General features: G+C 43.1%; 1 protein-coding gene across 3 annotated transcripts in view; it reads right to left on the reverse strand.

Annotated features, from left to right (window-relative positions):
• Positions 1 to 24,243, reverse strand: part of STAG1 (stromal antigen 1) — a 222,300-nt gene that overhangs the window by 51,149 nt on the left and 146,908 nt on the right. For all 3 annotated transcript variants that reach the window (XM_040348710.1, XM_040348711.1, XM_040348712.1), the window contains 6 exons: positions 20,907 to 20,986; positions 19,990 to 20,097; positions 17,802 to 17,916; positions 17,143 to 17,260; positions 13,721 to 13,824; positions 11,449 to 11,541 (listed from right to left, as the gene is read on the reverse strand). In XM_040348710.1, the coding sequence (XP_040204644.1) occupies positions 11,449 to 11,541; positions 13,721 to 13,824; positions 17,143 to 17,260; positions 17,802 to 17,916; positions 19,990 to 20,097; positions 20,907 to 20,986 (618 nt within the window). The remainder of the gene's footprint in view (positions 1 to 11,448; positions 11,542 to 13,720; positions 13,825 to 17,142; positions 17,261 to 17,801; positions 17,917 to 19,989; positions 20,098 to 20,906; positions 20,987 to 24,243) is intronic.

Raw genomic sequence — 24,243 nt, forward strand, 5'->3', positions numbered from 1 at the left:
TTGATGTTTTCCGGGGGCATTTCATCCAATTCTAAATAAAGGTCATTTTTTTTTTTTTTTTAACCTGGCTTCAGTCTAATGGAACGTAAAATCTCCCTGAAAAGCTTGTTTGATTTATGAAATACACCTTTGGGCAGAGAAGAAGTTATTTTAATAAGGCCCCACTGCCATCAAAAACTAGCTAAAATTACCAAATTCAGATTTTACTTCCATTAAAGGACTTTTATACAAAAACATTTGACCTTAACTAAAATCCCATACAGGACCACAAAATCTGCAGGAGAGAACGGAGTGAAGAAACCAGTCTTGAAATGCAACAGGTTAAAGTCTGAGGCTTTGAAAATATTTGAAAATACATTTTCTTCAACATTAAAGGTCCAATGGCAAAGTCAGAAACACTTTGAATCTTCAGGACATCACCCTCTTGGTCTCCATGTTCACAGGGCCAGAAAAGTGACAATTGTAAAGCGAATAAAACAAAGGTTTTCAGAGACAGGCTAATGTCACACGGTTGGAAATTCCAACAACAAAACCATGGATTTTTTGTCAGACGAAAGTACCAGTTACACTTACCGGTAGCTGGATTTCTGGGAAGTCTTACAGGACGGCACCCTGAGAGATGACTGGCTTCATCTGACAGTAAACACAATCAAAGAGAGGTTAAAAACCCTGCCCCTCCCTCCTCAGTTTGAGATAAAGTATGAACCCACCAGTGCACAGGAAAAAAACACAAAAATACAAACCAATAATGTATCACAAGGGTGGGAAGTAGGCCTGCCGTCCTGTAAGACTTCCCAGAAATCCAGCTACCGGTAAGTGTAACTGCTACTTTCTCAAGTCGTCTTCCAGGACGGCACCCTGAGAGAGAAGCAAGTAGCTTCAGGCCTACCTTAGGGCGGGACTACTGCTTGCAGGACCTTTCTACCAAATCCTGAGGTGACAGTAGTGCAACTCTATAGTGTCTTAGGAACGTGTTTTGGCTTGACCACGTCGGCGCTCTGCAGATCTGCTCCACCGAAGCTCCGGCCCTTTCTGCCCAGGAGGTTGCCAGTGACCGCGTGGAGTGTGCTTTAACTTTTGGAACTGCCTTACCGGCTTGAATATAGGCTAGGGAAATCGTCTGCCTTATCCACCTAGAAATGGAGGCAGGGGAGGCATGATGGCCTCTTTTCTGGCCCGAAAAATTAACTAATAGATGGGTAGAGCGTCTAAACTCACTAACCCTCTCTAAATAAACTAATAGACAATGTCTAACATCCAGACAATGAAAGGAAGATTCCTTCTCATTCTGGGGATTTGAACAAAAAGAAGGGAGAACTATCTCCTGTGACCTGTGAAACTTGGTCACTACTTTAGGAAGGTACAGGGGGTCCTGACTTAGAACAACCCTGTCCTCAAATAAACGAAAAAATGGCTCTTTAATGGAGAGCGCCTGCATATCACCTATCCTCTTGGCAGACGTGACCGCCAAAAGGAAGGAAAACTTAAAGGTGAGTAACCTAACAGGGATACTGCCAATTGGCTCAAACGGAGCCTTGGTTAACTGATCCAAAACAATCGAAAAATCCCAGGGCAGAACCCTAGAAATCCGTACTGGGGACATCCTATCTCTGGCTGTTAGGAACCTTTTAACTAGGGGATCCAGGGATAGGCGTCTAACTAAAAAATAAGACAAGATCGCCACCTGAACTCTCAAGAGTCCTAGTGGCTAGCCCCTGGTCCACACCGTCTTGGAGAAAATCTAGGATGACCGAAGTCTCCTGCTGGGATACTTGTCTCGCCAAGCTCCAGCGAGAAAATACGCCCCAGATCTTGGCATAAATACGCCTAGTGAGTTCCTTCCTACTGGCCAGAAGCGTGTCAATTACCCTCTCGGAGCAGCCCTTTTCCCTCAGGCTCCGCCTCTCAAGCACCAGGCCATCAGCTTGAAGAAGCCGGGGGCTGGGTGATCGGGCGGACCTTCTTCGGCAGGGTCCGGTCTAACAGGGAGAAGCCACCGACCCGCGCTCTAGAGCAGGAAACCAGGTCCTCTTGGGCCACCAGGGTGCAACCAGAATTAGTCTGCCTACTGCTAGACTTAACCTCTGCAGGATTCTCGGAATTGGGTTCAGAGGAGGAAAAGCATAGGCCAGGTGAAACTTCCATACCTGGGCCAATGCGTCCACCCCCTACGGCCCGTGTTCTCGGGAGAGGGAGAAGAATCTCTTCACCTTCCTGTTCGCCCTGCGGGCGAAGAGATCCACCTCTGGGCTGCCAAAGTGCTGACAGATCAGGCTGAAGACCTCTGGATTCAGTTCCCAAGTAGTCTGCCTCCAAGTTGAGGGCCCCCTTTAAGTGGACTGCCGACAGAGAGGGAATTCTCATTTCTGCCCAGCCCAGGATCTCTAGAGACAGCTCCAGAAGGGTGTGGGATCTGGTGCCTCCCTGATGGCTGAGGAAGGCCACCGTGGTCGCATTGTCGGAAAGAATCTGGACCTCCCGGCCCAGAACTCTTTCCTCGAACGCCTTTAGGGTTTCTCCAACCGCTAATAGCTTGCAGTAGTTTGAAGAGGCCCCCCTCTGACGCTTGCTCCAGGAACCCTGGGCACGGAGCTCATCCAAGTGAGCCCCCCCCCCAGGCGCTGGCATCTGTGGTGATCCTGACGGGTTCGATCTGACTCCACGAAAGACCTATCCGCAGGTTCTGTGGAAGAAGCCACCAGTCTGTGCTTCACTGGATCTGGGACACTGACCCCGACATCTAGGGATTCTCCAGGAAGAATTGGAGGGGCCTGGAGTGGAGCTGCGCCCACGGGACCGCTGGGATACAAGAGGTCATTAAGCCCAGCGGCCTCATGATGTCCCTAAAAGAGGACTCTGCTCTCCCCACCGCCGACCTGACCGCTGCCATGAGACCCCGGATCTTGTCCTCGGGCAAAAAGAGCTTCCTTTCCAGGGAGTCTATCAGAAACCCTAGATAAAGCTTCCTCTGTTTCGGAAGGAGCGAGGATTTTTCTTTGTTGATAATCCAACCCAGGAATTCCAAAGTAGTCATGACAGTGGCCAGGTCCGCAAGAAGGAGATCCCAACTCTGGTTGTATAGTAACAGATCGTCAAGATAAGGGACTAGAGCTATCCCTTGCAGGTGCAGGAAAGCGATTGCCTCTGCCAGGACCTTTGTAAAGACCCTTGGACTGGAGGCCAGTCTGAAAGGGAGGGCAGCAAATTGCAAATGTTGTACTCCTTGGGCGGACGCGATAGCAAACCTGAGGGACCTCCGATGACCCGGAAAAATTGGAACGTGGAGATAAGCGTCCCATAAAACGATGGTCACCATGAATACCTCCCTCAGCAGAAGCCTCCTGAGGCTGTAAACACGCTCCATACGAAACCTCTTGTGGAGGAGAGAGGTATTCAGGGGTCTCAGATTGATAATCAGCCTGACGGCTTTGGGACCACAAAGATATGGGAGTAAACCCCCAAACCTCTTTGGTCCACAGGGACTGGAACTATGACCCCCTGCTGTGCAAGCTCTGCAGAAGGCCTGCTGACTTGAGGAGGTCCTTGGGCAAATGAGTCAGAACAAATTTCGGAGGGGGAAACTGACGGAATTCTAGCTTGTAACCCCCCCTTACAATCTGAAGAACATGGGGGCTCCGAGTAATGCTCTCCCACCTGGGAAGGAAATGGGAGAGTCTTCCGACTTTCCCGTCATTTGGAATCCTTATCGATGGGTTTAGTGTTGGAAAAAAAGGGACGCCCCCTTTTGGTTACTCCTTCCCAACTCCCTAGCGCCTATTGTTGGGGGGCCTTCTCTCTGAAGGACGGTTCCTACCCCCAAGTCCACCCTGGGGGCCTTTGAAAAGCTCTTTTCCTGTTCTGTCTAGGCTTGGTAAGGAAACGCATACCCTTTTATGAGGACCTAGTCAGAGCCTGATCCAGGCCCTGTACCAAAAAGGAGGGAGCTCTCGCAGGGAAGACCACAAAGGCGGGTCTTAGATGCAAGATCACCGTTCCACGTCTTGACCCACACTGCTCTCCTAGCAGAGTTGATGAGGTCTCCCGTTTTAGCAGTAGAACGCACAGACTCTACCGCGGCGTCAGCCAAATAAGCCACTGGACTATGATCTGAAGGGAGTCCAGAATCTCTTTAAACTTAGGAACATGGGAGACATGTTCCATCAACTTGGAGATCCAAGAATCCGCGTTCCTTGCTACGCAGGCTGAAGCCAATGCGGGGCTCAAGACTGCCGCATTAGCCTCCCAGGCCCTACGCAAGGTAGTCTCAGCCCGCCGATCCATAGAATCTTTTAAGTTACCCGCATCCTCAAAGGAGAGGTCAGACTGCTTGGAGACCTGCGTGAGGGGGGCGTCTAATCTAGGTACTTTAAAGAATTTATTCTCTACCTCTTCTTTAAAGGGCCATCAACGCTTCCAAGTTTTGTACCTTAGAAGCTTTTTCTCTGGTTCAGCCTACTCCCTAAGGATGATGTCCTTAAGGGACTGGTGTACAGGAATAGCCCTTGGCTGAGACTTCACAATCTATCCTGTGTAGATACCTGTTCTGCCGGCTGCAGAAACTCCTCGGAGGCATAAATTGTCCCAAGGAGGCCCTCCATCTCATCAGCTGAAAAGATATATCTGCCTGACCTGGCATCCTCCGCCTGACTATCCGCAAGGCCCTCATCCCAAGGGGGGTGTTCTGAATCCTCCGAGTCTGATAACAGGGACCCCAGAGATCCATGGCGGATTCTACTAAACCAGGAAGAGGAGGAGCTTTCCTGAGAGGAGGGCCCTGCAGTGGGGGGTTCAGGCTCCTTGTTCTTAAGGTATGTTTGAAACTCCCTAAGCGTAGAAAGCATCTAAGATTGAACCTCGAGAAAGTCCTTCATAACTTAAGAGGTTTCTTTCCCAGCTAACTTCTGAATGCACTTAGTGCAGAAGGGTTTAGAGTGATCTGAGGGCAGTTTACTGTTGCAATAGCCACATCTCTTAAAACGGCTAGTGTCTTTGGAGGAACGAATAGCTGTCCCCTGGGCAATGACATCCTCTCCTGTGAAAGAAGGTATGGACAGGACACACATAAATACTGTGTGAAAACAGGAAAAAGGGTTCAGGGTCCCAAAACACCATAGACCCTGCTCAGCAGGCACACTCACCCCCTGTGGTCTCCTCTGCAGCCGTGGCCATGAGCGGATGGTCCTCGCGCTCCATCGCTAGGGAGGACAATTCGGGCGCCTCTCTCTCCAGGCTGCTGTAACCCTCCGGTGCTGAGAATGAGGCCTCTCTGGACGCCAATGGTGGCCGCCATCTTGGCGGAGCCGGGCCGGAAGTGAACGCGCGCGACGTCATCGTCCTGCGCCGGCCGGATCGCCAGAAAAATGGCGCTGCCACGGAGGAGAGCCGAGAAGAGCACTTCCCCGACCTGTCGGAGCCCAGAGAGGATTCTCCACCCGCCGAGGAGACACCGGAGCGGAGCCCATCCACATACCTCCAAGGTAGGGGTGAGGGCCAGGGAGAGAGAGGAAAACTGGCCCCTGGAGCCCTAGGGTAGCCACTAGCCTAGGGACCTCCAGCACTCAGGGGGGTTCTTCAGCTCACTCAGTGAGGCCCCCCTGAGTAGATAGGGACCCCCTAAGAAGGCATAAATGCTGCTGGACCCAGAGGCTACCCAGTGCCTGCGGTCCAGCTCCCAGGGGGGACCACCAGCCCCAGGCCTTAGGTCTGAAAAACAAAAAAAACGTTTTGCTGTGGGGAAACACAATCAAGAACTGAGGAGCACGGGAAGGGGCGGGGTTTTTAACCTCTTTTTTTTATTGTTTCCTGTCAGGTGAAGCCAGTCATCTCTCAGGGTGCCGTCCTGGAAGACGACTTGAGAAATGTTAGCTCAAACTTGTGATGCATACACACGGTCACACAAATGTCGGAGATTTCGATCATCAAGAAGGCGGTCACGTACAACACTACGACGAGCCGAGAAAAATTAAGTTCAATGATTCCGAGCATGCGTAGGATTTTTGTGTCGGAATTGCATACAGATGATCGGAATTACAGACAAGAACTTTTGTTGTCGGAAAATTTGAGAACCAGCTCTCAAATTTTTGTCGTCGGAAATTCCAACAGCAAATGTCCGATGAAGCCTACACACAGTAAGAATTTCCGATAAAAAGGTCACATTGAAACTTTGTTGTCGGAATTTCCGATAGTGTGTACATGGCATAATAGACATGGTAATGGAAACGTATGGGCTGCCATTGCTGACTTCTGCAGAAAATGTTAATAGTCTGGCTGCCATGCAGATGTTTTGAGCTTTAATACTTTCTTTATAACTCCAAAGTAGTAAGCATGACAGGTGGTCTGACTGTCTGCAAGCTTCTTGCTTCTAATGTTATAAAGAGCCAAGACTCTATTTTTAGTTTAGAGTGGAGAGAAATTAGAACACATGTCCATTTTTTATTTAATTTTTTTGCCGTTTGCATCCCCGTTAAAGAGATTCACCCTCCCCAATTTACTCCTGTTTACCAAAATCATTAAAAGTGAAAGTAAAAGAAAATCCCAAATTTTCAGTTGTCCCCAGAAAAGCAATAAAAGGGAAATCTTCCATTGGGGGCACTAGTTCTGATGACCAGAGGGTCCCCAAGAGATTTTTTTAATTTGCAAAGATTTTCTCTCACTTCCTGTTTGGTTATGGGACAGGAAGTAAAGGAAAATCTCCGTGATGGGACACAGATGGCAAAAAAATAAAAAAAAATTGACAGGATTTATAACCCTTCCTTGCTTTATCCAAAATGGAAATAAAGTTTTGCCTGTAGTACTACTTTAAAGATGCTCAATTTAAAATAAATAAAAAGGGTCTATAAAACACGGAGACTCTGCTCCTAAACTGAAGAATGTTCCTCTTAAAGCAAAGCTCCACCCAAAAGGAGAAGCGCCGCTTATCTGCCTCTTCACGCCCCCCCCTCCGTTGCCACATTTGGCACCTTTCAGGGGGGAACAGTTACCTGTCTTTGACAGGTAGCAGTCCCCCCCCTTTCGGGAGACCTGGCTGCGGTGAGGTCCCCAGGAAGTTTGGCATTCCCCTCTTTCCCTCACCGCCAGGCCATTCAGAAAGCACAGCATGCTTTGCGCAGTAGAGAACCGGCATTGTAGCCGCAAGGCTGACTTTTTTGTGAGGGGGCTGGACCTCCTCTTAAGTAGTTTAATGTAGTAACGGCTGTTGTCTGTCCAACCATCTGTAGGAAAAAAAAAAAAAAAAAAAACTTGCAGAGGAGCACTGAATACAAATCTCAACAACTAAATTAGAAGAAATTTGTGTTTAATATCCATTTCAGCTTTGCAGCTTCTTTTATCAGTTCCAATAGCATCAATAGTCTTGTCTGTAATAAGGCTTTGGATGGATGTACTGAGAAACCCTCTTGATGCAGAAGAGCAGCTATTGTGCTCAGGATTTTTGTAAGATCCCTTAGCTAAACAGAAGTGCCTGATGCTGTAAAAAATTGGTCTTTTAAGGATACTTTACAATGAATTAGGTCAAATTTAAAGAGTTTTGTGGTTTCCATACTTAGTAAAGTGTCATCCACAAAAGCACTCCGTGTTTTAAATTGAAGGCCAACTGACTGCCTTCCAAGCTTTTAATTTTAGAATACACTACTTAGCAAAGAATGGTTACACTTTATGTCATAACCTGCATGAATTTTATAAGTCTTGATTTAAGCCTCATCCACCATGATTGTTTTTACAGCTTCTTGGAGGGACATCTAACGTTTTTTCCTGCCTCCATGTTAGCCTACGTGTCCACGCACACAGGCTTTTAACAGCGTTTAGTTGCAGGACTTTTTAGAGGCAGGGTGAAAAAAAAAAAAACATTGCCAGTGCATCCAGGAGCAGCAGAGTTTGGGCAAAAAAAATGCTTGATGCTGCTAAACGCACCTAAAAGTGTCAAGCATTTTTTTTCTGCCAAAACAATTTGAATAACCCAGCAATGCAATATTGATAAACTATATAATACTGGATGCAATGTACAGGAGCACTTTTTTATGCATCAGTGGGTCACTGATGATCTATACAGGATCATAAAAGTGAGAATTGCACTTCTTTGCACAGTAGCCCTTTTTTTATTAATTATCATCATTGCTTATGCTTTTATATACACATCTTTTATATATTTATTTTTTATATTTACTATAAGTGTTCATTTATTGCACTATTGTCACTTTTCACTGTTGGGAAAGAAGTTTTTTCACTATTCGAGGTTTCTATATGTTTCTTTTTACACAGGTATAGTATGACTTCTGAAAGCGCAGCGTATATATTTATTTAGCTGCTAAAGTATTGTATGTCATAAAAAATTGCAACAACCACCATTTTATTTTCCAGGGCCTACGCTTTAAGAAAAATATATAATTTTTGGGTGTTCTAAGTACGTATGTGAAACATGTTAATATTGACCAGGATGGCAAGTCGGTATAGAGGATCTTCAACCTAGATGCAGACTTATACACAAAAAAGACACAAACTCCTGCGCACGGGTGGATTGTTTCGACTGTTAGTCAATATTCCACATGGGAATTTGCACAAAAATCAAAACTGGTAACAGAAGCCTTGCAGCCCTTCAGGGATGGGGAACATCCTAGCAGAGAACAAAGAGAAAAGAAAGAAAGGCGCACCAGCCTCGTGTATTACCGTTTCACAGTTTAATAAATAAATGAGAAAACATAAAACTACTCACAAACGAGATAGTGTAAAAGGCTTGTCCTGACTGCTGAGCTCTGATGAAGAGGCCTCTGTAGCCTTGAAACGCGTCAGCCGGCAGTGACACACCTCTTTTCCCCCTCATCCGGGATTGCGGCTCGAGGTGTATTCATTACCATACCGTTGTTACCGTGATACAAAAGGCTAAGTTTAAAGTGGAACGCCACTGCCACCCCACCCCAGTCCTCGTGTATAACGCGCACCCAAACTTTGATTTGTTTGGGTATAAAATTTTGCGCGTTATACTCGAATACGGTAGTTTTATGTTTTCTCATTTATTAAACTGTCAAACGGTAATACACGAGGCTATTGCGCCTTTCTTTCTTTTCTCTTTGTAGATGCAGAGTTAATTTAAGGACACTTAACTGTCAAGGGATTTAGCGCTGTCCTCAGCCAGGCCATTTCTTTGGGTCCCCAGCACCGGCATAAATACTGCGGGAAGCTGGCTGTGACTTATTGTAGTTTCACAGCCAGCTTTCCACTGCGCATGCATGAGCCTCGCATCGCTTTGTAAATGGTCCTGCAGCCTTTTGGGACCTGTGACAAGTCCCAGAAGGCATTCCACTCCGATCACCATAGATGTACGATGGGTTGTTTTGAAGGGCTTTTACAGTTTGTTTAGAAAACACAATTATTTTAGCATGCATAGTCTAGGTACCAGTTCTCTTTAAAGATTAACTTTGGGATAGGCAAATATTGCCTAAATACAAGAGCCATAATGAGGCTCTAAGGCATATCCTACTTGCCAATCATGTCATACTTTTATCACAGGTATTCTGCTTGAAGCAGCCAGCTAAGAAATGCACCAAATTACAGCTGTCTTCTTGATACCCTTATGTAACCAAACATGTTGAAAAGTACAGATTTAAGTCCACGTTTTAAAGGGGGGGGGGGGCGTTCCCCCCCTATATCAACGAACTGAAGTGTTCTATTGTACATTGCATTTTTTATTTTTATTTGAGCTACTTATAGAACATTGTCAATTTATGCAGAGCTTTACATATATATTGTACATTTACATCGGTCCCTGCTCTCAGAGAGCTTACAATCCCTAACTCACATTCATACATATGAATATATGTACATGTGATTTATTTATTTATTTTTTTATTGAATTTGCAAAGATTTCAAACAAACTTCTTTCACATTGTCATTATGGGGTCTTGTGTGTAGCATTTTAATAGGGGTGCAACGGATCAAAAAACTCACGGTTCGGATCGTTCCTCGGATCAGGAGTCACGGATCGGATCATTTTTCGGATCAGCAAAAAAAAAATTTGCAGCCTCCCTGTGCCCCAAATTGCCACCTCACTGTGCCCCAAATTGCCGCCTCACTGTGCCCCAAATTGCCGCCTCACTGTGCCCCAAATTGCCGCCAGCAGGGCTGGATTTCCTTTCCCTGCCACCCCAAGGCCAGGTTTTGCAATGCACCCCCTCCCCACCAACCGAACCACCCCCCGGAGAATAGCAGTTGGATGGCAGGGGCGGCACGGTTAGTTCAAATATTTTTTGTTTCTTCTTTTTTTTTTTTATTACATTATCACTTTTTTTTTTTTTTGTAGCTTGTCGTTTTTACTTTAATTTTTGTATAATTTTCTTATTTTTAATATTTTTCTTCTTCTTTACTTTTTAATTACTTATTTTTTTATTAATTGAATTATTTCTTATTTTTTTTTACATTTAACTTTATTGCTATTACACAAGAGAAAACAATTCCCTGTGTCATAGCAATTGAAGGTGACAGGTTCTCTTTGTTAACCCTGTCAGCTCCAAAAACAGTCCTCACAGTTGAGATGGGAAGAGCATAGCTCACCCATCTCACTGTGTGCTATTTGCAGCAAGGACAGGAGACTCGGCAGCTGGGGGAGGAACGAACGGACGGAAGGCAGCTGGAGGGGGGGGGGGGGGAACGGACGGTAGCTGGGGGGAGGGAGGGGGGGAACGGACGGATGGGAGGGGGGGGGGGGGGTTATCAGAGCCAGCAGGGAGAAGTGTGGGGGGAACGGATGGACGGCAGCAGCACATTCTCTGCTAGAAACCAACTGAACTCACTGCCCGTATGTTTAAACGTCTCCACTCCTGCTCGTACACAGCCCCACCTCCTCCTAAGCCCACGTTGTAATAGACAAAACACATCAGCGCATTGGACACGCATTCTGTCTATCACAGCGTGGTTAGGAGCAGGCGGGGCTGTGTGCAAACAGCGGAGACAATTTGAATGTTTTTTTACCGCTTTGCTCTGCAGTCCCGCGGCACACCACGGATCACGTGTGTGCCGATCCGAAGTCATTGATCCGTGCGGATCACGGATCAATGACGATCCGTTGCACCCCTACATTTTAAGGAAAATAATTTAATCCATTTTGGAACAAAATGGGGAAAAAGTGAAGCGCTGTGAATACTTTCCGGATGCACTGTATGTTTGCCAATATTACTTTTTGTTTGTGGACATATCTAATTGACTGAAGTAGGCAAAATCACATCTCAGGAGCTATAAAAAAAATTGGAAATAAAAACTGCAGCAAACGTTAATAGAATGCATACTGGAACTGGTATCATCAACTTTATGCCGAAACCCATCACATGTCTGTGTAAAGCAGCTGCCTGTGACATCAAGTAACAGATGCTGCTGACTAATTCCCCTACTGAGACTGTTCTCTTTTTTTTAAACCTTCATTAACCAACATCACAATAGTACAGACCCATGTTTTATTTGTACCTTAGATAGCAGCATTGGAAGTGCAACAATGAAATGTTCTGTTAACTTGTTTTTGTCATCTATTTGGGTTTTACGTTCTTTGGCAGTTAAAACCTGAAAAAGAAATTTGGTTTTAAATTAAAGATTATCTACTGCAGTTCAAGAAAATGCATGCAAATATGAAAAAAAGATAAGGCTACTTTCACACTTGGGCATTAGTGGTAAAGCACCGCTAATTTCAGTAGCGCTCTTCACCCCCGCTAGTGGCCGAAAAAAGGGTTAAAAATGCCCGCAGAGCACCGCTGCCGAAGCACTTTGCAGGGGCTCCAGTGCCAGTTTCCAATTGCAGGGGCAGTGTATACACTGCTCCCGCACCCCCCGAAAGATGCTGCTTGCAGGACATTTTCTAATGCCCTGCAAGCGCACCACCCCAGTGTGAAAGCACTCGTGCTCACACTGGAGATGCAGGGAGGCATTTTCCAGGCGCTATTTTTAGCCCAAAAGTGCCTGAAAAACACCCCAGTGTGAAAGGGGTCTAAGAGCTATCTTTATTTGTGAAACTGCCTTGAATAAAATGTTTTTGTTCACCAGAACAACCGCAATTTTAAAACATTCAGGGATTGTTCACACCATACGTGCATGAAAACTGCAGAGATTTTCACTTGGAGACATCCGTTTTCATGCTTGTTTCAGTGAGTTTTTCTGCACATTGACATCAATTTTCATGCACGCCAGTTATGTGCCCTGTTCAAACCAATGTTGATTTCATGTCAGTTTTTTTCCTGTGCAGAAAACTGCATACCAAGTACTGCGCAGGAAAATTAGCATGTTGTGGTGTGAACCATTGTTTACCTTGAGCCCTCTTAAAACCTGTGCAGAAAAACTGACGTCTCAGCACTATGGTGTGAACGAGGCCTCAGATGGCTGTTGTAAAAAGCGAACGTATTGTGGTTATGTGAATATTCTTTCTATCATGGTTTACCCATTTCAATACTGTACACTTTTACCCCCTTCCTGCTCAGGCCAATTTTCAGCGCTATCGCACTTTGAATGAAAATTGTACATTCATGCAACACTTTACCTGTATGAAATCATCTTATTTTTTTTTTTTTTTACACAAATAGATTTCTTTTGGTGCCATTTAATCACCACTGTTTTTTTTTTTGTTTTGCTAAATAAAAGAGAAAAAAAAAACTAAAAATAAAATAAACACACATGTTTCTTTGTTTGTTATAACATTTTGTAAACAAATACGTCCATGTGCCCAGCCGTGCCATTCTGTCAGTGTATATAGTCGTGCGGTGGTCCTTATGTGGTTAAAGCATGAAACCCCCCCCCCCCCAAAAAAAAAAAACTTGTTTGAAAAATTGCTGAGCAAATACCGTGCAAGATAAAAAGTTGCAATGCCCACCATTGTATTCTCTAGGGTCTCTGCTAAAAAAACATATATATAGTGTTTGGGGGTTCTATGTAATTTTCTAGCAAAAAAAATTATGATTTTTACATGTAGGAGCGAAGTGTCAGAATGGGCCTGGGCGCCAAGTAGTTAAAACAAATACAAGATTTTACAATCACTAAGGCAACCTCTCCTGACCCATCTCTAAAAATATATATATATATATATATATTTTTTGTGAACACTTGTATTGAATGTGCATTGCTTTAAATTGTTATTTGTTCAACAAAGACAGTTGGTTCATTTACAAACACAACCAATATAAACCTATTACATGAGAAAATCAGACAATCACTTTCAGAGCAATCGTCCGATAATCCGATTGTTAATTCACAAGAGCCAATTATGACAGTTCATGTAAAATTATCCAAAAGGGACAAACGTGAACACTATTCTTATTAGCATTAGTACATTTTTAACAATAGAGCATAAGCATATATTAACTCATCATAAAATTATGAAGTGAAAGAAGAGATTACAATACATCATCGTGGGAAATTGTGTTCCGTCTTAGGAGAATTTTTGTAACTACTGTATTCATTTTCGATAGGAGACTAGCAAGCAGGAAAAAAAATGGATGATCATTCATCCGATATTCTCATCATGTGTACGGGGCATAAAGTTCTTCATGGGAGGATTTTATTCTGAAATGCATACCCACGTTTCAGAAAATTTCAAGCACATTAAAGCAAGAACTGAAAGCCCAACTACTAACTTGTTAGCTATTCCCTAACTGTCAGGCATCAATCTAGTACTATGAAAATATGATCACTCGTTACTTACATTTAGTGCTGTTTCCATTAGTATTTAAGCATTGTGATTAGTATTAACACTCACCCTCTTGCCAGTTCCTCTTCCCACAGGGGGATGTGCTTCTGCAGCCTGGCGAATCGTACACACCATCAGTTCAATAAGTGCAGTCTCCTGCCGCTCAGACATCACTAGGAACAAAAAGAGTGCTTTTTAAGGATCATAGCACAACAACAACAACAATTCAAGCAACACTAAAACGCAACCCAAAAAAAATGTAGTGTTCTTCATATAACCTTCAAGATGTTGTCAATACCGCCCATAACACAAGTCCATATTCGATTTAAAAGTGATCACTCGGGAATTAGGATATTTTTACTCATCATAAAATTATATTTTTGAAGTCCAATAAGGAAAGAAGTTTTTTGTTTGCCAGTGTCCGATCTTAAATACATAGCCTTCACCTACAGTGAGATGTCATGAACATACTTCTATTTTTCAACTGCACAGCCGCATTTCTTCTAAAAGTGACAGCGGGGGGATGGGTGCTCAGGGGGTAGTGCTTAGCCACACGTTACACCCCAAATCTAGGTGCAACATGTTGCTAAAGGTGGAGTTGGCCATTAAAGAACATCTAAATGCAACCCAATGTACTGCAGCATACCTGTCCTTGTGGAGGCTGCATTTGTTTTCTTTTGCTCAGCCAAGCTAATTTTCTGCAAGTACAGAAATACCTTTTGATGCTACCAGAAATCTAGTTTTCTTGCAACTGCTTGTGCACTTACCTGAAACCCCCAAACAATCTTAAATGCTCTGCTCAGGTCTCATTTATGAACTACAGAACACCTTCTCCCTATGTTATTGAGATTAAGAAAAGGCGAGGTGTTTGGAGGCCAAACAATGAGGGGCCTGGAGTAACAATGCTACTCCTCAAGAGACAGAGTGCACTGAGTGAGCGTTGTTACCCTAGGACAGGAAGTGTGTTACCAACACGTGAAAATAAAGTATAGAATTCTGGAAGAAAACAAAACGAATGCAGCCACCACAACTAAGGACTGGCAACCCGCAAAATACTACATTTTTGGTTTTGGGTTTAGATACGTTAATAGTCATTTAGTGATATATTAAAGAGGAAGTAAACCCTAATGGGGTTTACTTACTCTGTCTCCCTGCAAAGGTAAAGCATAATGGGCTACTATGCATTGCATAGTAGCCCATTATGTGACACTTACCTGCAGTAGAAGCCCGTGATGTCACCGTCTTCCTCCATGGCAGCAAGCGTCCATCTTCACCCCTCTTCTTCTGGGGGCCGCGAACTCTGGCTCTGTGACTGGCCGGAGTCGCGTGACGATACTTCCGCAGGAGTCGCCTTTAACGGCATGACCCTGGCTTGAAAGGGCAGACGGCGCATGCGCAGAAGAAGGTGTCACTCGGGGAAATTGCAAATATCTAAGAGACCGTGTAGGTCTCGAACATATTGCAAGCACCTACAGGTAAGCCTTAAAGCGGTTGTAAACCTTAATTTTTCATTTTTACCTACAGGTAAGCCTATAACAAGGCTTACCTGTAGGTAAAAAGAATATCTCCTAAACCTGTACGGTTTAGGAGATATTCCCCTCGCAATGCGGGCGGCGCATGCGCAGGAGGGATCCACGGCGGAAGATCCGGCAGCCGCCGGACCTTGCCGATTTTAAATCTCCCGCGCGCACGCGCGGGAGTGACGTCATCGCCGCTCCAGCCAATCACAGCGCTGGAGCGGCGCCGCTCCAGCCAATCACAGCGCTGGAGCGGCGATACCCGGAAGACACGCCGGAGCAAGATGACATCTCGCTCGGCGTGAACCAGGTAAGTGTTGTTCACCTCGTTTTGAGGTAAGTATTTCATAATCAGCTATTATGCGGTGCATACTAGCCGATTATGCATTTTGCCTTGCAGGTAAAAAAAATAAAAAAAAATGTATATGCGGTTTACAACCGCTTTAATCAAGGCTTACCTCTAGGTGCTTCTACCCCCGAGGGTTTACAACCACTTTAACACACCGTGAAACAAAGCAGTAGAGATTCATAACAAAAAAATTATAGGGCTTCGCCTGCTATATTCACCTTCTGGGAGCACTTGGTACACACCTGTCATGCATGGGACCCAATATAACTAGCTTCCCTTTGAAAGCAATAGTTTTTGACAACTTCATAGCCCCCCTTAAAGTGGTTGTTAGCCCTTACATATACCCAGTGAAGGGACTGGCCTCAGGTGATAGAGATGAAACAAATCCTTCTACATAAGTTGTACCTATTTACTGCGGTCTTTCCCCTACATCCATTCAAAGTGCGAGACAAGTACACACTATAGAAGAATATGCTTTGTTTATATTTCATGTCTGAAATTTACAACCACTTTAACAAGCATGCCGTAAATGCAAGAAAAATAATAACTTTGAATATCTTTACTTGTTCAAAGTGGGTCAAAAGGATCATCCAGGAGGAGAGGTCAGTAATGCCAGCCTACAAAAGGCTGACACTAAAGTGATGAGAAAATGTGTACACGCTTTGTAAGGCATTTGCAACCCCTTAAATTTCCCCAGTGAAGTAAATGCTCTCAAAAAGGTCCTCAAGAAAATGCTGCCATCAGACTGACTTCAAAAGCAAAATACTGGCCGATTTCAGTAGGTGTGATGTGAAACAGCAGAAAATGTGGGACCCATCATTTTATCAAATGCTTCACCACTAAAATTAAAATGTATGCCGATGGGTTTATCTCCTCCTATATGTCAGTATACAGAAGTTAGATGCCGAACATAAAATGTATTTTTACCACATATGTAATACGCTAAAGGAGACTACAATTTCCAGCATGCCTTTATCTAAACATTGAGTTAGGCTTCTAATTATGGATGAATTAAATGTTACATTTGCTTGATCATTATTTTTCTCCTCTCGTGAATTAGAACAGTATTTCTCAACCTTATTTTAACCAAAGTACCCTTGAAAATTATGTACAATCTTAAGGCACCCCATTCTAAAATGTAAATGGCCAAGCTAATAGTTTTACATAATGCAGCAACATCCACACACCTAGGACACTGAACATTAGAGACGACTTATTCCACCACCTTTGCAAACTGGTACTGACTAGTATTCTAGAATTTCTCTTCTCTCTCTTTCTGCTAACAGAGTGCTGACAGAAAGGGGCAAACAAGGATGATGTGCAGACACCCAATGTCCTCCTTATCAACTGATAACATTATTGGTTGGTAGGATGCCAGTGGCCCCCATGGTGCCCAAGGTTGTAATGTTGTACAATAAAAACGTGTTGCTTTGTGTAACAAAAAGGCAGGCGTGTTCCACTTGCTGATCATTTTTGGCAATTTTCAAGCATTTTGCCAAGGCACACCTGAGGAACCCAGAAGGTATCCCAGGGTGCCATGGCACCCAGGTTGAAAAAGGCTGTATTAGAATGTTGAACTGTACCAATGTTTTACATAACAAAAAGATTAGGTCTATAATACCTACCTTCCTCCCCTTGTATTGGCTCTTCAACTAGCAGCTCTGCCATGCATTCCCAGTCCTTAAGAAGCTCTTGGGAACTTTCCCATAAACTATCAACAAGGTATGCAGCATGTTCATGTAACTATGGGATTAAAACATACACAATCCTGAGCAAAAGGTAAAATGCAGAGTTAAATATAATTTTATAACAGAAAATATACTTAAAAGGGGTTGTAAAGGTTCGTCTTATTTTTTAAATAGGTTCCTTTAAGCTAGTGCATTGTTGGTTCACTTACCTTTTCCTTCAATTTTCCTTCTAAATGTTTTTTTTCTTTGTTTGAATTTCTCATGTCCTGTTTCTTCTTAGTAAGCTTTCCACCATCATCCGAGCGGTGGAAAGTCATTTAGAACAGCTTACTGAACACCTTACTGAGGAGGAACAGGAAGTGAGAAATTCAGACAAAGAAAACAAACATTTAGAAGGGAAATTGAAGGAAAAGGTAAGTGAACTAACAATGCACTAGCTTAAAGAAACCTATTTAGAAAATAAAAAACAAACCTTTACAACCCCTTTAACTGAACTACCATGTTTACTGTATGGTTATCAGTTAACATTTTAACAGCCATGTTAGATTTATACACAATCTTTCACATACTCAATCTGAAATACAGCAATATCCTACCTCACTCTCAAGAAAGAAAAGCACAAGCATTTTTAGAAGATTTCCATTAGGACTGCTCCGTCCCCTTCTTTTGGCCAAGGCCTCTTCTGCCTGTGGGTCATGTCTACTAAATAACCTAAAAATAAAGAGAAATGCTTACAAGCTCAACATCCCACAAAGTCAAAAGTATTGTGAATGTCCTGCCTCCAGCAGTCTTGCCTATTGCCATGTTTTCTGTCTCGGTACAGTCTGCTGTTCCTCACCATCCTGTATGACCCTTAGTTACATGTTCCCTGCATCCCCAAGCTCCCCAATTAGTTTTCACCCTTTGCCTTATGGTGTATAGTGCTCCCTATGAGGTTAGGAGGAATATTGTTCTAGGTTCCTTTTCACCTTCAAGAAGTGCTCAAACATCTTTTAATATGCCAAATCTGCAATAAACTACAATGGATTTCACTCTGGGCCTTCTTGGTGAGTTGAACACTGCAGGTGGATTCCACCATGTCAGCAAATTGCCATACTGCCCATACTAACTGGGTCTAGGAGTTTTTTTTTCAAGTTCATAAAGAGGTTGTTGAGACAGAACTGAAAACATATTTTCATGGGTTCTAAAACTGGCAAACTGACATTTGAGGTCACAATATGTGCTTCATCAAAAAAGAAAGGCTGAACAGTTGGGCTTAAATGGTCATAAGACACGTATTAAAGTCATAAGCCTGCGTTTTATTTTCATGATGCACATTGAATAAAATCGGTTTGAAATGAATTATGTACAAAAGTGAGTTCAAGTGCTTACCAATTTGTAGCCATTTAGCCAATGGGGTTAAATCTGAAAATTTACTAAGGAAATAAAAGACACTTCATTTATTACCCCAATGCCAGAAGCCACCAGAAGACTCTGCTTTGTATAATTAAGCTACTTTAAGCCACAAAATACACAATACAATGATACTTTAATTTAGTCTTACTATGTAAATAAAGACTTCCACAAAAGCCTGAACTCGGTAAGATAAAACTGCTAATTGATACTAAAGCATTCTTACTGGACAATGGGATAATTGGGTAGGACTTAAGTCGGCCATAGACCGTTCAGGGGTCGGCCAAGATTTGAACCATGCAAGGCTGATTGTACCCAAGTTGTTAGATCGATGAACTTGGGTACAACCAGCCTGTCTGACTTTTCATGCGATTGCCAGCAGCTATGGCCACTACGAATAGAAAAAACAGGATTCGACTCCCAAGGGCTTATGTGCAGCTTCAAAAAATTGTATTAACTCATGTATAAAGTTTTGATTTAATTTTATTAAACAGGTATTCAGTTTACAAATTCAAAAGATAGTATAAAAAGGGTAAATTTCAGGAATGGATCCAAAACATATGAAGGACAAAAATAAAAGCTCTGGTGCACAAGATTCATTTGTATGGTATTCGCATATGTCAAAACACAATAACCATATATAGTTAACCACAATAGGCTGCCACATACACTAATAAAGATTAAAACGTGTTGGAGAGCTGTAACGATCTTCCTCAGAGGGCATTATGTAGACATCTTATGTGGAACACCATATATTTTCTAGACCAGAGTATAAATTAAAAACACAGTGGTTGAATTTTCCATAAAGACCATCCGGACAGGAAACAAAGACAGTAGATTCAAAGTTTTGCCTTTATTAAGCTGATTGAAAAAATGTTAAGTGTATAGCCCTTCCATGCTATTTGATTATAGTATCAACTTGTCTCGGTGCATACCATCAGTGATGGAATTTGATCTCAGATTTCAAAGTCCCTTCTATTAGGGGGTTACTGATGAATTTGTATTGGGCAACACGGATCTTGTCTGCACTGCGATCTGCTTGTCCAAGGGAGTATATGGCCACTACAAATAATCAGTCTTTTCCTGGCAGGCACGGCTCACCCACCAAACCCCCCCCTCTGCAACCCGTGGTTGCAGAAAAGAAAAAATTGCACCGTCTATGGCCAATTTTACACCCACAAGCTCCCAGTAATGATAATTAAACTAAATAAAGGGGGACAAACAGAGCAAAGAATCCTACAAATAAGATAACAGTAGGTGCATGCCCTTAGACAGCGCTTTTAGTTTTAAAATGCTGACAAGATCATTTTTGGTAGACCTACCTGGCTTGTATATTTCGGTGCATCAAAATCCTGGTATATAAAATGCGACAATCGCAAAAAAAACACTTACTTCTTGTGCAGGAATTCCCCAGCGGCCACAGCTACTGGCCGATGTGCAGAGTAGACCAAGTGGTAGACATTCTCACAGTCTTCATTGGACAGGGCCTCTTCACTACCACTGTATTAAAAGATATGCATTTATTGTATATTGCAAGTTAAACTATAGGCACACAAACCAGAAGCTACAGTACAGTTGCTTAGTGGCAAAAAGCATTTGCTGTCCACAAATATCTTCGTTTGTAAAAAAATAAATAAAAAATAAACAGTTACACAGTATGTTTCAAGAAAATTAATGGCAGAAGGTTTTTATTGTAATGCATTAAGATAAAAAACTTTGTGTGAGAAGCAGCCCCCCTTATACTTAAGGTCCAACTAGATCCAGCAATGTTGCACAAGAGACTCGGCTCTCCTCCTCATTGACAGATAGTAGCGTGGCGCTATTGGCTCCCGCATCAAAGTCAGTGAGCCAATGTGGAGAGAAAAAGGGACAGGGTTGGGCTGCAGCTATGTGTCTGAATGGACACAGGGAAGTGAGGCTTGGGTGTCCTCATAGCAAGCCGTTTGTTATGGGGGCACTTAACAGAAGGGAGGGGCCAGGAGCACCGAAAAGGGGGCCCAAGAAGAGGAGGATCTGGGATGCTCTGTGCACAACCACTGCATAGAACAGGTACGTAATGACAGGTTTGTTATTTTTAATGAAACAAGACTTTAAACCCATAAACGCAAAATTGTACTTGAAAATCAAGTAGCATTGTCAGTCTGGCTACATCATAGCCCTTTCTATTTCACCAGGGTGACAAGAATCAGCTGCTCTCAAATGCAGTACAAAGAAGATTTCTGCATGTGTCAGAAGGCTAAAACAGCCAAACTGTTAAATGGGTCTCAAGGCCCATATTTACCCCAACTGTTTAGACAGCAAACACTTACTGAAGAATCAAAGTCACAAGGCGGATTGCTTCTACAGCCACATCATATTCCTTGTCCAAGGTCATGGAAACAATCCGATCCTGCAATCAAATGTGAAAGAAGTCTTATTATTTACCCAAAAGCTATACATACATGTTAGACATGCAGTTAACACAGGGCCTAGGTCTGCACCCACAATCCAAAAACATACTGATACACAGTTAACTGGGAAAGTTAACTCGATTCCACCAAAATTGACCCTGGATGTGTGAACGAGTACAGTAGGGACATTAGATTGTAACTTACAGAAGAGGGGCTGGCAAGTGATGGTATTTCCCTGTGGGGTGTGATGAAACTCTGGGCGATCCAACTGAATGGATTTGTGAGTGGTTGAATTTTAGCGCCACATTTAGAAAGATTACATTGCAAGGTAAACACCATCCAAAAACCCAATTAGATAGACAGGATGACCATGTCTTACCTTTTCATGACACTGCACTGTAAATAAAAAGTCTAGGCTTCACTCATCATGGTAAGCATACCATCAAGGGGTCCTTAAGGGACTGGGTTCCATAATGATGGACCACAGCCCTGGACCTGTATAGCACCCTGCAGCTGACTCAATATGTTGAGCTGGCAAGCTGAGCACTTATGCAAGATCCAGTGCCCGACGTGACAATAACCACTTGCCGACTGAACAACATAGATAAATACGGTGGCAAAGTGGCACGGCTGCATCGGATCACGTGCTAGGAAACTTCTGGGGCACACATCCGCCGATTTAGAGGGAGAACGGCAATCTGCGTATGTAAACAAGGCAGATCGCCGTTCTGTCAGTACAGAAGGCAAGGATCCTGTGTCTCTGCAAAGCAGGGACACAGATCCATGCCTTCCCTTAATACAAGCACCTACCTCACAGTAAGAAAATACCAGCTGGGCACAGTTAACCCTTTGATGACCCCTGATGTTAACCCCTTCCAAGCCAGTGTTGGTACAGTTCATATTTTTTTAGCACTGATCACTATTCGTGTCAATGGTCCCCAAAAACTGTCATAAGTGTCAGAATTGTCCGCCACAATATCGCAGTCCCACTATAAGTCGCTGATAGCCTCTATTACTAAAAACAGTTTGTAGACACTAACATTATATATATATATATATATATATATATATATATATATATATATATATATATATATATATATATATATATATATATATATATATATATATATATATATAAAATGTCTTTGTCTATAGCACAAAAAAATGAAAACCGCAGAGGTGATTAATTACCACCAAAATAAAGCTGGGGGGGGGACACACATACATTTTGTTTGGGTACAATGTCGCAAAACCTTGAAATTGTGAGTTAAAGTAACGCAGTGCCTGGTCATGAAGGGTGCTAAATCTTTTGGAGGGCAAGTGGTTAAAGACTGTGCCCAAAGTATGAGGTTTGATTACAGCTTCCGGGGTTTTACAGAGGTTGCACCGATCTGGATAAAGTGCTTCTATGCAAGCATTAGAGCATAGTGAAAAACGGAAGAATCGGAAGATAAAATAAAGAAAAATAAGGTAATTAAACCGGAATTCCACCAAAAAATGGAACTGTGACCCCCCTCATTTTTTTGGGGGTGGGGGGGGAGCGGATACCCTTTTTTTTTTTTTTTTTAGAGGCATCCAGCTCCCATTTCCTCCAAGGGCTCCAACTTTCCCCTCTCCCTCCCTGCAATCTAGGACAGGTTACAGGTCCCAGAAGATTGCGCGGCCATTCACAGCCCGGCTTGTGAAGCCACAGCCGGGCGCCCACAGTAAGAATGCCAACACTGTGAAGAGGAGGGGGAAGAGAAGCAGGGCTTCCTACGCCCGCATCGTTGGACTGTGGGACGGGTGAGTGTCTGATTATTAAAAGTCAGCAGCTATACTTTTTGTAGCTGCTGACTTAATTTTTTTATTTTTTTGGCAGAACTCCTCTTTAAGCCAAGAGTATGCTGTATGAATACTGTGTCCTGTATGATTAACATAAAAACTTGACCAATAATGAAAATATTTAACACCGTCTCTGGACTATCAACTGTTAATGAGAATAATGTTAGGGTACCCACATACAAAAAGTATGTCAACAAAGAACCAAGTTTTCTTGCTAGCTGTCACAATGACTACAGGTGTTAGTGCAGTGCTTTGTGAGGTCTGTGGTTAGTCCACTAGAGGGTGCTGCTGTCCACAGTGTTAAAAAAAACAGAAAGCTATTGATTGGAACTGTAACCAAACCAATGCTTTATAGAATATATTCCATATAAGCTTGTAACTACTGCCATACTTTAAGGCCTGTTAAACTAAGGGTGACACGACAGACTTGTAAAAAAGACTTGTATTATTTGAAGGGTCAAGTGGCAATAGTTGGTGAACTGAGTGAAACCTGGGGTTTTGTTTTCTATACGCGATGGATACATTAACCACAAAATGCCCTGCAACAGTGGAGATTGTTCCTGTCCACAAAAGCCATTCTGTTCCATTATATACAGTATGTTTTAATCAGGTCATAATTGGACATAACAGTTGACACCATTAAATATGATCCACCCGTGTTGATTATGTGACACCATTGCAGTCTGCCCTTAAAACTTTAAAGGCACATTTTATCTCAAGAATAGTAGGGTCAATTTAAAGTGGCTATAAAGCCTAGAAATTGTTCATCCTAATGCTGAACTCAGGGCAATCTACACCCCCCCCCCCCACACACACACACACACACACACTGCATGGGTTAAAGCGGAGTTCCGGCCACAGTTTCACTTTTTAAATATAAATACCCCTGTAATACACAAGCTTAATGTATTCTAGTAAAGTTAGTCTGTAAACTAAGGTCCATTTTGTTAGGTTGTTATAGCATTTAGACACTATATAAAATAGAAATTGACTGGGGCCATCTTAAGTGTGGGCATCATGAAGCCAGACTGTATGACTTCCTGGATTTCAGCCTTGCAGATCTCACACATGCTCAGTGCTGCACAAGCAGTGTCAGATCAGGTTTTAGCACCTGTACTGTCCAAGTCACATGATTCTTTGAGACTGGGGAGTGCACAGACTCCTGGAAAGTTACACCCACTACATTCCCAGGAGTCTGTGCGGTGTAGGTTAGGAAGCATTAAGCACCTAGGTGCAGGAAGTGGGAAGATTAACTATTCTGCCTAGCAACAACACTTTGAAGGCTTCTAAAAAAAAAAAAAAAATTGTAAAAGGACTAATGACATTTTTTTAAAACTACTGATGTAATGTTATATTTATGGGTGGAACTCCACTTTAACTGTTCTTTTTGTCAAGGGTAGACCAGAAAGCCTTATATTTACACGATCCT

This window comes from Rana temporaria, chromosome 4 (genome assembly GCF_905171775.1).
Source record: "Rana temporaria chromosome 4, aRanTem1.1, whole genome shotgun sequence".
Lineage (NCBI taxonomy): Eukaryota > Metazoa > Chordata > Amphibia > Anura > Ranidae > Rana > Rana temporaria.